General features: G+C 32.1%; 1 protein-coding gene across 1 annotated transcript in view; it reads right to left on the bottom strand.

Annotated features, from left to right (window-relative positions):
* Nucleotides 1-590: 590 nt before the first annotated feature.
* LOC128872794 (uncharacterized) overlaps nt 591-18,202 on the bottom strand; it is a 148,964-nt gene continuing 131,352 nt past the window's right edge. Inside the window, exon 4 of the mRNA XM_054115832.1 lies at nt 591-17,276. Coding sequence (XP_053971807.1) covers nt 16,999-17,276 — 278 coding nt within the window. The 3' untranslated portion in view covers nt 591-16,998. The remainder of the gene's footprint in view (nt 17,277-18,202) is intronic.

The following is an 18,202-nucleotide window of genomic DNA, read 5'->3' as shown; positions in this document are numbered from 1 at the left end:
CAGGAAGCTGACATATGTTAGATTTGCATAATTAGTATTAGAAAGTATCTTAGAAATTATTATTTGAAAATTGATAAATACACAGGACAGCTTTGAAGAAGAAAACTTTATAGAATACTTAAGAGACTAAAGATTTTTTTAAATAAACTTCACCAGTACTGGATAGTCTACATTATTTTAAATCAAGAAAAGCAACAATAAGGTTAGTCAAAACTTTGTCATAGATATTAGATCACATTCCTTGAGATGATGTAATAAAACAAAAATTAAGGAAAAATCCAAATAGTAAATATAATTACCAAGATGAATGATCATGTTAAAATTTGTCTGTTTATGATGAAACACTTATATACGCAGAAGTTAGATAATAAATATTCGTTTTGCAATCATTATTTTATACTACTGACAAAGTTGCAGGTCTTCTCAAATGAAATTAATAATGACAAATACTAGATTATATTTTCCATGCAATGATACGTGACTTACTTCAAATAATATTCATCAAATTCAGCAATTTTTTCATATGAAAATTTTCTAATAGGAAATGAACTATCATCTGCACAAATTTCGTTAAAACGTTTTTATAATTTACGGGAAGGTCTCCATAATCGAAATTTTGCCTTTGTTAGTGAAAACGTTTTATTAAACTCTGAAAGTTACAATAGCAGTAGAGTTTTTTTTTGTTATTCACGATTTTTGTTTACTATAGAATCACATATAAGGTTACAGTACTTGAGGCCCCCTCCATGCGTAATATTTGCGACCTACTTCTCTGCAAATTTTAAATTTCGTCGTAATTCCGTGTTCACAATTGTTTAGGGAAACAAGAAAAAAGCAATTCAGTCTTTCCAAATCGTTTTCGCACCGCTTTAAACGAAAATCGCTAGCAAGGTGAAACTATTGACAAAACTATCCAATAAATGGCGAATACGATGAGTAATTAAGAGTTGTGTGATTTTCATGTTTTCGATAGACATACACAGTTTAAACAAACAGTTTCCTTAAAAAATCTTGTCGATCTGAACAAAAGTGCAGCTCCAAATAATGTAAACAGGATAAAATTCTCATATCTATTACATTTTTCATAGAAACGAAAGATCAACCATATTCGTATTGTCGCTGTTAGACCTTTGTTTTTATTTTTCAAAAGTATTCGTTAAAGTTGTACGTGGAAAAAGAATTGCTGTTAAGTGCGTTCGTATGAAATATCAATTTTCTTGTTCAATTTGTACGTCGTAGTATCATAATTAAAGGATATCGAGGTTAGGATTAAAAATAGCACATTAGTTGCAACCCCGTCTCTTTTGCACATTTATCAGCACGAATTCAACATGTTCATTTTCTATGTATAGGTACATAATCGTGCAATAAAAACGTTAAATAAATAGAAATAAAATGAAAATCCATTTGTTCTTTGTTAACTATTATACATTTTATTAGAGAGGGATAAGTCTCGTCAAAATGTTTGTGTTAGTTCTTGATAAACATTCTAGGTCTGTTATCGAACACTTCATACTTTACGATACAAATAATGAAGACTTTCAAAGTAGTTCTTTCTTTTAACGAACGCGAGTTGAATACATTTTGTCGCGGAAGAACGCAAGACCTTGTGCAACAAGATTGATGATAGAAAAACGCATAATCGAGTCGACGAAAGAATCGACTTGGGAAAACTCACACCAGTCGTTCTGATAGATGGAACTTTTCCCCTCACTCTGGTTTGTGGTAACTACTGATGGGATCAATCACATCGGGAGTGCTGATGGAAGAAAGAAAGATTGATCCTGGAAGGAGTTGTGACCCGTATATGGTCAGACATTATAGTTAGTCGCTAAAAAAGTAAGTTAAATCATTGTTGAACTGTAACAGATTTGAAATTTCTTAGAAATTAAATACTTGTGAACTTAATTACATTATTATTTTTCAGTGGTGCTGTAAAACGGTTCCAAAGGTGAAAACGCCCCTTTAAAGAAACTTCAATTTCTCATATATTTTTTGCTGATATCTCTGAAATTACAAATATAGTAGTCTGAAAAATTTTTGTACGAAATGTTACAGTTGTGAATTTTCTATGGCCCTGCGATGAAAGATTTTAAAAAATCTTCTTCTTTCGAGTATTGTAATTCATATTTTTTCAAATCATAATAATGGACTACGTAAAATATAATCAATATCTTTTTAAAATATATAATAAATAGTTTAGTAAGTATTTTTGCAAAGATTGTACCGATCGTTTATTGTTTTTTCATTTTTCGTTATAGTATTTTGTTAAAATAGATTACATTAAGAAAGTAGTCATGTTTAGGAAGAATTCAAAGTAAAAATACTGTAAATACAAATTAAAGTAAGCAATTCTTGTTCCAATAGATTTAGATTATACCATAGCAAAGGAAAAATAATCATTTCTGACCAGTAGGTGGTAAAACAATTATAGAGTAAAGAGGTAATGACATGATCTTACGAAAAAAAATTTACGTACAAGTATCTTAATTTGAAAACATAGGAATTGTGATCTAAAATTTCATGCTATAATGTAAAATACATCATGATTAAACTTTAAGTAGTCCAATGTCATACATTTGTATGAAATTGGCTAAGCGTTTTAAAGATATATGTAGACTGTCCAACTAATTATGTTTCATTAAACGTAGATCGTAAAAGCGACATTCTATACGCACCAAGTCTAGGCGTAATAATTAGCCAATACAAGAATTATTATTACAAATAATAAAAGATCTCCTACAAGGGGCTTTAAGATTGTATTTTTTAATAATAAAATACGCCTGGAAGCGTAATCACGGTGAACACTCAAACAATATCAGTTCTTACGATTAATAGTAATCACGTGCACTTTCATTTAAAATAAATAAATTGAATATATTCTATTTTATTAAAAAACAAAATCCTAAAGCCTTTTTTAAAAAATCCTCTACATATATCCTTCGACCTGTGGTTTAGGTTTACTTTGGCGTACAAGAATATAATCTCGAACAGTCATACAGAAAATAGTCAAAATGCTAATATTATATACAAACCATAAGGTTAAAGTTAAAAACAATATCTTTAAAAAGCTTCTCGTTTTTAATTCAGTTTTTCAATTCACAAACATCAATAGTAATTCAATATTGGCAATCACCATATCATCCTGTTTACATTACCGAATTGTACCAATCGGAAAGGAATACGTAAATTATACAGGGTGATCTAACGATAAATTTACGCACGAATTTACGACGAGGTCGGATGCGACAAGAAAACGATGATCATTCCATTTATGCATGCGAAATCCCTGTTATTTTACCGGGTAATTTCAGGCCCCGTGCGATAAGTAGGTTCCACGATAAACGTAACCTGCACGAACATTCGTACGATGAGTGCGTATGGATTTGTGTGTATGTAGGTATAACTGTACAACAAATACAATACCGGAGGAATAGCGTGTATACAGGGTGTTTACGTATAAGTCCGGACATACGCAGGGTGTCAATTCCACAACAAATTTCCAACAAAAAATTACTCTTAGACATTTTCTTTGTGTCGCCTTATTCTCGAGTATTTTCACTTTTAATTATTTTTCTGTATTTTCGACTTGACACTCTTTAAACGACCATTACTCCACTAAATTACACTGCAAACTTAAAAGTAACTATACCATATAAAACCAAAATTTATTACGTAGGTTTAATAAGTGACAATTATGACATTATAAGTGACAAGTGACATTGTGACAATTTTAAGAAATTTGACTTTTTCTCTATACGTTTTTCGGTTTTAAATACATAGTTGTTTGGCGAGCACTCCTCGGGAAAAACTTCCTCAAAGTCTCAGCTTTTGAATGGTATTGTCAAAAAAAATTCTACAGTGGTATTTTAGGGAGAAAATGACGTTTAAATCCAGAAAAGCGTGGGTTTTTAGATGAAAATCGACATTTTTCAAGAAAAATCGACTTGTCACCTTAAAATTAGCTTGAAATCGGATTTGATGTATTTCTTGGTGACACTCCCGAGTCTCCCCAATTAGGAAAAAAACTGGTTTTTTTACATCTCAAGGTTTTGTTTTTTTCCAATAAATTATTTTTTTCAAATTTAGACTCTTTTATCCGACCTCCTGTGCCGAAAACATCGATTTTATGCTGTGCGAAATCGATCGTATTGCAATCTCCATATCATTTATCGGTACACCGAGATAGATTTTGATTAAATAGTCTCTAAAAATGAAAATTCTATGGATACATGTTTAAAAACAATTATTATTCACCTCTCACTTAGGCTCTACACGCGGCTGGGAGAGGCTTGAGGTGTCAAAGAATCGTTGTTTTTTCCTAATTGTGGAGACTCATGAGTGTCACTAAAAAATACATCAAACCCGATGTCAAGTTAATTTTAAAGTGACAAGTCGATTTTTGTTGAAAAATATCGTTTTTCACCTAAAAACCCACTCTTGTCTGCATTTAAACGCCATTTTCTCCCTAAAATACCACCGCACAATTTTTTTTGACAATACCGTTCAAAAGCTGAGACTTCGAGGAAGGTTTTCCTGAAGAGTGCCCGCCAAACAAACCGAAAGACACAAGACGAAAGACGAATACAGAAAAAGTCAAATTTTTTAAAATTTTCACAATGTAAAGTGTGACCTAATTCTTCACTTATTAAACCTACGTAATAAATTTTGATTTTGCATCAGGGAGACGGAAAATTTAACGCTCCTTCGAATGGTGTACTGGTTTTTAAGTTTGCACCGTAATTTAGTGGAGTTATGGCCGTTTAAAGAGTGTCAAGTCGAAATTACAGAAAAAAAATTAAAATTGAAAATACTCGAGAATAAGGCGACACAAAGAAAATGCCTAAGAGTAATTTTTTGTTGGAAATTTGTTGTAGAATTGACACCCTGCGTATGTCCGGACTTATACGTAGACACCCTGTATATATACGTGTCAGGTAAATGTTAAAAGATTATCTCTTTTCGAGCGATTATCGCCTTTCTCTTTCTCTCTTTCATACGCTCTCGCACACTGAAATGAAAGGTCTTGAACCGTCTGATCCTGGATCTCGAAGGGGACAATCGAACCCTCCATTGCACGGAAGTTATTTCATACTTCAGGCATACTTGCTAAGGAAGAATAAATTATTATATTATTGTGCACGAAATTCTCAAAATTAAAATTTGACTGACTTTACACTCGAGAACTAAAATGAAGTGACTTTTTATTCCTGAATTTAGCATGCTGGAATGATTCACGTAAAGTTATGCTAGCGGAAATAAAGATAACGTTTCATTTTAATTAAAGAAGCATTGTAGATAATTTAACTTTCGTAAGAATATTAACTCTCTCTAACACCGTTGGGAGAATAAAAGGAACTATTGTGAATCTATTAAACATGCTATGCTAATAAAAACTAAGACTATCTTATCATGACATCCTCGAGTGGCTGGATCTGCAAAGCTATCTTTCGCACAGGATTGATTGTATTTTGTCATTTTACAAATTCAGAACGCTCGATTATTAAACTCCCCACTTTCTATTTTCAAAGATCCACTAGTGTGAATGTGAGTTAAGCGTAGGTAGTTTTAGTGTTTATTACTTTTATCTTGTTTCTTGTGGATTTGTCATGCGATGGAGGGTCAATCCCGCCAGAACGAAAATAAGGTGAAATTCGTGCGCGATTACAGCTCGACCTTGTACAAGTTAATTACTCAGCTATGGTTTCGGCGTTCCGGAAAGAACACGTGGAGCGTTACACGACAGAGGCGAGTATATATAAAATATAACATACTTTTTAGAAGCTAGAAGATCACATAATCTCACGAGAAATAGAGTTTCTGAACGATGTGCATGGCAAACATCTTTTCTGTTCTATTTTTCTCTCACTCTCCTCGTCGACGCTTACGTTCTAGAGTACACAGACGAGGATTGCGGAGTACCTCGGACGATAATGAAAAGTACTTGTCGGTTCACTTGTCGGTGAAATTAGATTCCAGAGAAACAGTTCTAAGAATTAGCGACTCTACTTTTATTGCTCACGCGTTGGATCAATTAATCGAAAAAACCACTTCCATCCAAGGTATTCCATACGTAGGGTCGATTACAACTTCGTCACATTAGACTAAATTTTTTGCTTTTTTTTTGTTTCTTTTAGTGGCTATCTGAGAAAACGTTAACGCAGTTATCCTTACGGATTATGAATTTACATGCTAAATGTAATTCTTAACTTACATTATAGTTCGCATGAACGACGCTATTAGTGTGTCTGTAATGAAAATACAGAATACACGTTTAAAGTGTAAAATAATATAAACAAAACGACGATTACGTTTGTAGGGATATTATAGAGATTGTAGATGTAACTGAGTATAATTTCAGATTAAATATAGAAAAATTGTATAAATAACAAATATAAGTATAAGTATAAATACTTTCCGTATGCTGCATAAGATATCGACATAACTTTAGGGGTGTATTCAACGAATAAAAAAATAACGAAAATTGTTCATATAGCTGTTTCCAAATTCAGGTAATCGATTTTAATATCATAATTCACTATGCAAGTGATGAGTTAAATCTCTTTTTTACTTTTTTTTTAATTTCCAAGGACTTAATAAAAAGGTAGATTCAAAATGCAAAGGAAACATCATAGAGAAAAATATAGGGTTAGAGCCAAGGTTAGACAGAACAATAGTTTGTATGAAATTGTTTATTTTTCTACGTGTAGAATTCACTCGTCAAGTTACGTCTTTATCATATGAAACACATCCTTGGAATATTACAATCATATTATAATCAAACACTGACAAGAAGTCGAAAAATTTGAAGACAATTAAATATACCACGAAAATACAAACATTTTAATGGTAAAGGGACAAAAGAAACATGCAAAAACATTGCAGAGTCAATCGTAAGCGTCGTCGTTTCGAAATCTTAAAAGTCTTCAATGTCCCTGTTTATAAAATAGTTCGGCGCAGTAGCAGCAGTTAAGTACATCGGGTTGAAAACATTAAAACTTTCCTCTGTGCGCGCAACTAATCGACAAAAGTCAGGAATTATTGCGGAGGAAGCAACGAACCGTAAGTAAACGTAATCTATACACACATTAGCGATCGTTGAATCATCGAGGATCGACAGCAGTTCATTGAAAGATTCGCTGGCAACCGAATGACACGAGAACAAATGAAAAAGTAAAGTCAAAATCTATTGGGTTGTCTGGAAAGTCCATGCCGATTGTTAGTAGGCGGTACAGGTCTGAATATATATGAATGGCTGAAAACAAATAACATATGTACATTCCTTAACAGGTGGAAAGGTTGTGGAACAAGATGGTACATATATAATTCAGTAAATATACATCAAAATTCAAATATGTCTTTGAATTTTTCTTAAAAATAGGCATGAACTTTCCGGACAACCCAATACGTAAAATTAATATCTCTTAACAGAGAACACTCAAAGTAATTGTATCTACGATCTTTGAAAGAGACCTTTCTAGTTTCGAGCAAGAAGTAATAAACTATTAGTGACGTTTTTGGTAAAAAATGGAGTACAAGGTAACAAAAGTATTAGATCAAGAATTTTAATCATTTTTTATGTCTCCTGGTCTAATGCTCTTACTATTAAAGAAATATTCCTTTATTTTACCATTTGGCAAACGATGTTCAATTCTCCGAGAAATTTTTGTCTGAGACATTACTAAAACAATTGTAGACCTATACGACAATTTGAATAATAATATTACTGATGGAAGATTTGAAACTAACAATTAGTAAATAATAAAGTTTCAAAGAATTACTAATTATTTCATAGCCAATTGCTCCTTAAACTGGTTTAAAATGGTTTTCTTAGACGTTACAAACACGCTTTAGTAATCCAACACATTTCGTTGTATATATACATAGTACTGTCAACTAGTCAACTCAATACTATTGTTAGAGACACTAAGAAATGAAATATATTTACGAATCACTTTAAAACTACATTTAATAAAAACTCAAGATATATGCTACAACATTCAAAAAACAAAAGTTTAGATTTTACAAGCAAGTCAAAAATGCAATTGAAACAACTGGAAGAAAATGAAGAAGAAGTGAAACAGTAACTATACCAACTATCTTGTGCTCTAGATGTTACATCAACAATAATAGTAAATATAATATACAATTTTCACTCAGATATTAAATACTACGTTTGTACTAATATTATGTGCAGTGGGTGTAGAATGTATTCGTACACCGATCAATTTCCCACAAAAAATTTTTGTGTGAAATTGTAGTTTCTTAACTTCTTTTTTTGGGATCAATGATATTTTACATATCCTCGGAAGTTTCTAAGATAGATATAGTCCAAACAACATTTACTAGTTAATATAATTTGTGAAATTAACAAAAAAAAAAAATGCGAAAAGTGAGTAAAAGTATAGAAGCAATAAGTATTTATACGATTCTTATGACGAACCATTTACAGTAGAGTTTGTAACGTAAACATATTAGTTTATTGCTCCGTACGAATTAGAAAACATAAAATTTCCAGTAAAGTACTTTTAAAAATGGCTCTAATAGAGGAATTGAAGAAGATTCCACTTCGAATAACTAATAATATAATTAATTTAATGCTTAGAAAAGTGACAATAATTATAAAATCAAAAGGAAATCCCACGAAGTATAAATTATTTATAAATTAATGTAAATTTTTTTTTTTTTTTAATCAAGTTTTAAAAATTAAACAGTTGTGCGAATACTTATTGCTTCAATATTTCTGTCGATTAATTGTTTTTTTCTTGTTAATTTCGCAACTTAGATAAATAGCTATTTTTTTGTAATCTATCTATTCTAGAGATTTCCGGGAATATGTAGAATGACATTGTTCATAAAAAATAAGTTAATAAATTACAATTTTACACAGTTTTTTTTGGAAATTGATCGGTGTACGAATGCTTTCTACACCCACTGTACGTCATGTGCACAATATTTACTTTTGCTTTATGCGGTATAATAGAACTCTTTGAAAAATAATCCTAATATTACTACGAACTTTTCCTCAACTTAACGAAAAATAGATTGGGACTGCTTATTCATTTCTTCTCGTGTACACGAACCGTTCTGGTTCCTTTGTCGCTTCGCTCGTCAAACTAAACATGGACGACTGTTTCCATCGAGTGCTTTGAATATGTAAACGCGCGCAAACCAGTAAAAAGATTGAAAGATGTCGCGCGTAGAAGATGCGCACCGAAGACTGTCCTATCAACGGGCCTAAATTATGAAACTGTTTACACAAATCATTCGAACGGAAGATTGGACTTAATTACACGTAATTACTTCTCTTTCGCTGTACTTAAGCTTATCGGCTTACAGTTAGATACTCGTAGATATCTTATTAGAAGAAAAACTCGTGTGTACCGTTATTACTATATTATAGTGTTTTTTTTTTATGTATATATACACTTGTATATGCATTATGTTATTTATATATATCTTCATATTATATATAATTATATCACTGCACTAGGTGAACGGGAACAAATGAAGAGATTGCATATTCGTCGGATTTCTTCTCCGTTCACCTAGTGCTCTGCTGCTTTGTAAAATACCTTACAACTGTTCATATACGTAATAGATGTAACTTTTTTTGTAATAACTTTAAGTGGACCCCAACGGTAGTCGAACGTGCACGCCTGTGCACCGAGAAGATAATTCGACGACCGAATTAATGAATATAATGAGTGCAATGAGATATGGAATAAACTGTATGTAACGATGGAGTAGAATTCTCAATTTTTCTAAATTTTTTAGAAGTGTACACAATTGTATAGAAATATGGAGAAACGTATCTGAATTTTGATACAAATTATACATATTATTTTATGTTACGTATATCAAACATTATATCATATTAGAATTTACCTAAAGTTACTGTAGATATATTACATAAATTACATTGAAAGTATTTGTTTCGAAAATGTATAAGTTATTAGTTACTATCATTTTTTTCAAATTATATTAACATCGCTGTGTATAATCTATTTATCGTATAGCTGATAAAAATTGATGGAAGGAGAACCATAAAATGAAAATATTTTTAGAGACGTTAAGAAATGAATAATATTTATATAAATTACACAAATGCACAGCATATGTTCCATATTTGCAATTCTCACTTAGGTATTTAATAGTACATTTGTACTAATATTGTACAATTCATGTACATCCTAAAATCACCATATAAGTAAATGATCTTCAATATTTAATTTTCATTTGATACATACAATATATTTTATAATTATAATTCAATTATCCATTATAATTATAACAAATTTTATTTTATATATAAATTTAAGCTTTTCATTGAAGTGTTCAACATTGGCAAAAATTTGTTATATCTTATTATGGCCTTTGCCTGAGAAAATACCATCATACGCTTTTATAAATTCAACTTTGTATAAATTATTACTACTAATTCTTTTAACACATTATTAAACGAATTAGTTAAATTTGAATTTCAATCTTGTATGAAAATTCATGAATGGTTCACGGGTAGAGAAAGATTTAAATTTACGTGAATCATTTATGAGTCCTTAAAAAATTGAGAAATGGTAAAATACATTAATCCATATTGAAGATTTATATAATGACTAAAAAGATACTAATAAAAATTGTTGCACTCAACATTATTTACATTTGGGACATTGTTCCAGCCGTCTTTGTTTTCTGTTACGGTTTTTAAAACATGATAATTTCCTGTGATTTCAGATACTTTAGAATGTCGACATTTTCGTGTAGTTAATCACAAGAAACCATTAACTACTCTCACCGTTGTTTGTAAAGTTTTCCATACTACAACTATGTATGTAATAAGCTAATGTGAGAATCTTCCCGATACACAGGCACAGAAGAATTTGTTTAACTGTTTTAGTATAAATATTGCAATTGTAAATAGATAATTTAAATATTTCTTACCCGAAAGACACATCTAGATCGCATTTACGTTGCGCCGTAAAATCTTTGGAAATACTAGCTACGGTTTTTCTCGTTTAGAAAATTTTCCTCGAAAAAATAACATCAAAGTTGGGTGCAGGTGCTGAGTTACATTTATCGACAAGGTGTAAATATTCATAGCGATGCTCGTCAATTCTTATGTGGTTTCGTATCGTCGTTCTACACTTAGTTTGTTTCTCTTTTCTTTAGTCCATTTTAGTCGAATCGAACGGAGCATCGATTTACGTACAAGGCTCTTCGAGAAAGATACAGGTGAATAAATGTGTAGTTTGTTAAGGAGAAAGCGTTCAAGAATTAGAGTAATTATAGTACTCTCAAAAACGAGTTAAAAGTTGTACTGACGCTCAGACTAATTTTAGAGACTTATAATATGGAGGTATCAAATATACATTGAAATTACGATTAAGAATATTGAAAGGATACAAAATATAAATTTTCTATATACATAGAAACAAAATATAAAAGAAATAACTTTTTCTTTCAAAGGAAGACAATGTCGTTTTCTTTTTTGTTCAAGACAACAAGTTAGTAAGTAGAACGTGTAAACTTACGGTTTTAAAACAATTATCAGAATTGTAAATCACTTCTAATAACCGAACAGAATAGTTAACACAATAAATATTTCCTTCGAACAGAGTTTGTCTTCATTAATTTTACATTTTCCACTCATTTCAGCATGCAATATATATTTAATAATTCTTAACCAGTTTCTCCCAACACACTGCACATTAGCAAAGATCATAATTGTGTCGCTATTTCTTATCTGTGAACAGGCATGCGACCATAAAACTGTCTCCCATCTCGAAACATCTTCTGAACACTAAGAAAAGGTGTTTTACACGGTCAAGTAAGAAAATCTTTTGAGAACGAGTTCACAGAGGAAACAAAATTCTCAATTCGTCTAATGATCATCCTTGAGACGCAATATCTTATATCACATAACTACATCTTTGTATATTAAAAGTTGTAAATCATACGATTGAACGGTTTCTGTAAACGTCTAATTGGTCGAGACAGAAATTCATCAACAACGGTAATGATATATACAAAAATCAATCCGATGACTTTCGTACGGAATATTGAGGTGTTACAAACGTTTCATCCATCATCGTTTGAATCCCATTTTGTAAAACAATCGCGACACGTTCTAATAGGCCTTGTACACGTACAATTGGTTGAGAACAAAAGCTCTTCGGGAAGAGCTAAGTTTGGGTTGCTAACTGTTTTTAGAAAGAATGCTACATGTTCTCCCACTGTTAAAATGCTGACGTATTTAAGAGTCATAACAAAATGAATTATTGTAAGAATTCGACTGTTATTTTTTGGAAAGAATAAAAGTGTAAAATGAGAGGTAAACGTAATCTCTTGTGAATAGTTAATAATTTTGGATTAAAATTCCAATTAAGATTCCAGCATATTCATGTCAATGTCTCATGTTTTATATATATTATATGAATCGTCCACTGCACAAGTCGGTTAACTCCACTTTTTGACAAATCTTAAATTTAAGTGTCAAAAATACTTTATATAGTAATAACTTTTTATATTTAAAATAACTTTTTTGAATAATAAAGATTAACATCATTAAACGACAAAATTTGTTTGACCATTGAATAATAAATAATTTATTTCAGAGGCCATTTCATCGCAATTCTCAACTTTTTGTTTCATAAAGTTAATCAATTTGTGAAATAAACGGCTCATACATGAATATATTGTAGACTAGTTATCATATATTTAAAAGAAATCTTTCCCACTTCCATTGTTCCTAAAAAAAAAAAAAAAAAAAAAAAAAGCTCTTATGACTCTAAAATATACATTTTTGTGTGAGGCATAAATAAGATGGACATTTATTGCGATCATTTTTATAATGGATGCAGTTGGCAACCCCAGTTTGGGTACACCTATCCAAGTCGTCTTTCATGAGTAAATACGAAGTGTAGCCGTTAAATAATTTCTTAAGTTTAGATTGTATAAAAAGAAAGAAGGAAGAGTTGTCCCATCAGACCAGGAACCAGTCCTCGAACGTTAGAATAATATTATAATTGTGGGACTTGTCGTAGCATAGATGGAATATCGAGGTTGAACCAGGAACAGTACTTTAGCCGAACCTCGCTTCTTTTGTATAATTAATTATCAACATATTACTTTATATGTTTATCTTATATGTACACTATGTCATATCTGTGCGATAAAGACGTCAAATAAAGTAGAATATCAATCTTGAAGCTATGGCAAGTAGTAGAACAGTAGAACCTCGATAATTATACAAATTCTAATTTCTTCATAAATGTTCATCGTCGTTTCTCTGTAACTATCGAGGTTGATAAGAATTTTTAAATAAATTAGTATAGTATAAGGTTGTAAGAACAAATGCTCATTTAATAATGAACAAACTTTCGTTCCCATGTAGAAAATACTAATTCAATTAATTATAATTAGAAGTAGAGACGATTAGGCTTCCCAATAAGTTTTACGCAACCTATTTCACTTTTGTACTAACTTTACGCAACGATAGGGAAACTTACGATTAATTTTAATTCTCGCAGATAGATGTACCCAAACTTTTGAGTGATAGCGTCTATTTCATCGTGACACTGTTGTGAACCTTATGAACAGTATTTTAACGACCAGCATCACGAATGTGCTCTGAACGATCAAAAAAATGTCAAAGGACAATTTATTTACAAGAAGTGCATTCACAAATAAACGAGTTAACGCGTGGAGTACGAAGACGTTCAGACTATCATTTCCTGCTTTCGAACAATTTTGTAACGACATTCGAGAAACCATGGTTCGATAATAGCGAATATTTTCGTTCGAGGCCTCTGCGTGCTCGAAGTACACGTGTCACCTCGATTCTCGAGAGCGTATTCTTTTGATCAGTCGCTACTAAATTTTCTATCGAAGTCCCTGAATGTTGAAATTAGAATCAATAACGTAGAAAAACTTTTACAGGCTATCGATGGATAGAGTTCCCTTTCGTAGACACGTTTCGAATTTCGTTTTGTTTGACTGTTCCTCGTTACCGTTTTGTCTCGAAATTTATTCGTTATATAAAAATCTTTTCTTGTTTGTACGTGGTTTGCTATACCAACAAAAAATCTTACATCGATACAAATATCACAGGTTATCACAAGCAACGGATACGTTTGTCGGCTAAAATTTATAGGCCCACGAATTGAACGTAATTTAGCAAGAGGTTTGTAACATCAGTGATTTCTGGAATTCAAAATATGTCTACGAAGTTTCATCATAAAATCATCGACGCTAGGCCAATATTTGTTGAACTTGTAACATTTTAACATCGTATCCTATCGTATGTTTGTTTCGTGTACATGGTCATCGCGTACCAAGCTATAGAACAAGATAGCATCAAGAATAGAGAATGTTCAGAGAAAGATTAGAATATGATTACTGCACGACGTTATAAATGCAACAGAACTGACCAGAAGTTGTTGTTCACAGATTGGCATGCAAAATCATACCTAACATCCATCTTCAATTGCTGTTGAATTCGACAGCATCATTCGATGATCTCAATAATTTATCTGGATTTGACTACTCTTCTTAAATCCTCATCCTCTGCTGCTTTGGCATTCTCAATATGGCTGCCTTCTTATCAATTTTTTTCATAAACTCATATTAGCTATATCCTCGTTTCAGTGTTCAACATTCGTATAGTCGCACGAGAAATATATGCAGATTTAACGTATCTATTCTATGTATATAACACGTTTTTGTACAGAGCTTTCTTTGGTTTTCGAAAAGAAGAAACTTTAGTCTTTCATAATGATAACGAACTGGTTTTGATTGCGTGCAAGGTGTTCGGCGTGAAGGTTTCCTTTCGTTTCGTGCATCGGTACAATTTTTTTTTTTGCGTGGAAGAACATTTCGTGATCGATGAGTTCCTTCTTAGAACCTCACGAACGGTCAAGAGAAATCGCTCATTCTCTGGTTTTTGAGAATAACACAGACTATCACGTTGATATACAAATTAGATAGGGTAGAGTTGCCATAATCGTGCCGCTGAAGATATTTTATTTTATATTTTTTGTTTGGGATTCATTTATGCGAAAATTAACATTAGAAATTGTTGGTTAATATTTAAGAGATCTATTTTTAGATGTGAAACGTTTTACCAAGAAAAACTTAATTTGTTAAAAGCCTTTTCATAACATCGTGTAGAAAAGGTAGAGTTTAATTAATCGATTCTCAACACATCATACCTGTCGGGGTGTTAGCTTATAGTTCCTTTAAAAAAAAAGTACATTTGTATATGAATAAATAAAGAGTATGGTTAAGAAAGGAATTATTTTGCTATGTAACACATATTTGTATGTGTACAACAAATAAATAGAAGGCCATTGAATACTCGTCCCAAATTAAACACAAAGTTCATGTTTTTAATTATCGAGCATTTTTTATTTTATAATGTTTTCGACTCTGTATAGTAATAATGATTAAATAATGCATATTTACATTAATGTAAATAACGTACGTTGATGACTGAATAACGTATTTATACTGATTTGATAAGATAGAGTGGAACGATAACCGATTTTATGTATCTGTAATACTCTCCCATAACTTTCATGAACCCATCATGTACCATTTATGCTCATGATCATACTTTTTGTACGTGGTTCCTTGCTGAGGAAATAAACCCAGTATCCTTTATTACGACAATGATAATTTATGATCCCACTGGTGCAATTTGAGAAACTTTGTACCGATTCGATTTGAGAATTCCGATGACGTTTATTTTTCATGATATCTTTTCGTTAAAATATAATTCAAAATTCAGTTAAAATTCAAAAATTAAAATAAAAATGTAATTCATGCTTTACTGTATCTTATAATAAATATACTTTTACACAAACGTAAAAATTTGGAATGAAACTGCACTGCTACAATTTTGCGAGTTATTTAAATGTGATCAAAAATCGAATAAATCCTACCATGATTATTCGATACAGTTTTGACAGGTACAGAAACAAATATCACAAATTTTTAATAGAACTGACGTTGAACCTCGCACGTTCAACCTGACATAATCAATATGTTATGCATTTTATTACCTTTTCGTCTTTATATATTCAGTTTTGTTACGATGCACTGAACATGGCAAATAAATACAGGATAAACCCTGTCGAGTTTTTATCCGCTCTTTCCATTTTCAATTATTTCACATATTCATCGCCAGATTATGTTTACATCCACAACAAATACAGAGATTGAAACGGCACGATTTAGGTGACTCTTTCCTATGAAACAAGCAAGTGAAACTTGTCCTGACTTTTCGACTATTCATGAATGCTCCATGAATTTTCTGTTCGACGAGATTTTTCTGGAAATCAAAGTCGATCGGTGATATTCCACAGCTTCGTGAAAATAGGGACAAAAGAACTCCGAGGAACGATTACTCGTAGAAAGGATACGCATTCTTTTTCCTCGATACCATTGCGCAACGCAATTTCCATGCTCGCGTAACCATCGCGTAATGTCAAAAGATGCAATGCGTTTCGCGTACCCAGCGTGATATCAGCGCCCAGTTGAGAGTTTTACCGCTGATATCGAGGGCAGATAGAGCTCGAACACCCCGCAGACAAGATAGAAAAGTGCACTTTCTTCAGCGAACGTTTTTCGCTGAGTACACATGTTATGCATACACGTTGACAGTATATGTATAGTATATATTGTATATGTATATATATATTTTTTTATATATATAGAAAGTTACAAAAGATAAAAGAATCGAGTATAATGTACACGTACAGACCCGTACCAGGAGACGATCGTCTCCCCAAAACGGATTACCACGTTTTTATTATTTTTATTTTATTTTTTTTTTTTTTGTTTTTTCTACTTTCCAAAAGCTTTTTCGTCTACCTCGCGATCATCTCTAATTTTTGGTCTGCGTCGCCGTGGAGGTAACTCCATCCAGCGGATGTACTTTCATCGCTGACTGAGACTGGACTCAGCTGACTCTGGCCAGTGGCTGAATGACGTCGATCATTAGGCTTCGTCGGAGTGGGAGCATTGGGAGCTGCGCTTCTTCTTGTGGTTGTCGTGGTAGTGACGATGGTGGTGATGGTGGTCCTGATGGTGATGATCGGTGTGCATTAGGGCGTCGGTTTCTGGCTGATTCTGATGGCCTACTAGGAGGTCCAGGGTGCCTCGTGGAAGTCCAGGTTGATCGGTGGCTGGCGGCGGGAACGGAGTTGCTACAGGTGACTCGGTTGGCAGAGGTAAGCAGTGCAAGACGTAGCATCTCACACCTGCTAGAATTATACCTGGAAATCGAGGTGCCTTTGTTAGATCGATCAAAATCAATTTAACTCTTTACCGACGACTCGCCTTTCTCGCCGGTGAATTGAAATTATACTAATAACACTAGTTTACAAAAAAAGAAAAAATGTACATTCAATGCCACAACTTTTTCCTTCTGTATTTTGGCCTACTAAACTCGAAAATCGCAAGAAAAAGTTTTTCTATGGATAGGTCTTTTTTATATGAATTTTTGAATTTTTTTCCAATTTTTTTCTGACATACCTTCACATTTTAGGCCATATCTTGAGTTAGAAACGTCCGATTGGGTCGCACAAGAAGCTATTGTAAAGGTAATCGAATTTCCAACAATGGTTTTTTACATTATTTTCCAATCGGTTCAATAGTTTAAGTGTTTCGAGCCAATATGTATGAGAAACTATGATTTTTAGGCTAAAATAGAACACGAATATTTCTTCCATCACCATGAAAAAATATAAATTGTCAAATTATGTCCAGTTTCTTATTGTTTACGTATAGATCGCACTGTTACAAAGAAAACAAGCTTTTTGTTGAAGAAAATCTATGGATAAATACCGGAGTTAGGAAAAATTGAGTAAAGGTAAAAAAATCCCATTTTTACTCTGTTTTTGTATTTGTTTCCTATTTACATAGAAAACATTTATTTAATTAATTTCGATTAGAAATAATTTCAGCCTTTGCTTTGTCTTCTGTTATTCATTGGGTTCGTTTCTCTAATAAGGAACCAAATGTAGTCTATTAACATTCTTTCATCCCAATATCCTTGATAGCGCTCCTCAATAGTTTTTATATATTGGTGAAACCTTTCGCCGTGTTCGTCAGTTACATCGCCAAGATTTTCCGTGAAAAAATGCAAGTGAGAATGTAAAAAATGAATTTTGAGCGACATATTTACGTCTGTTGAAATTAA

This window comes from Hylaeus volcanicus, chromosome 2 (genome assembly GCF_026283585.1).
Source record: "Hylaeus volcanicus isolate JK05 chromosome 2, UHH_iyHylVolc1.0_haploid, whole genome shotgun sequence".
Classification (NCBI taxonomy): Eukaryota; Metazoa; Arthropoda; class Insecta; order Hymenoptera; family Colletidae; genus Hylaeus; species Hylaeus volcanicus.
The sequence above is the reverse complement of the archived record's forward strand: the minus strand, read 5'-3'. Positions and strand labels throughout refer to the sequence as shown.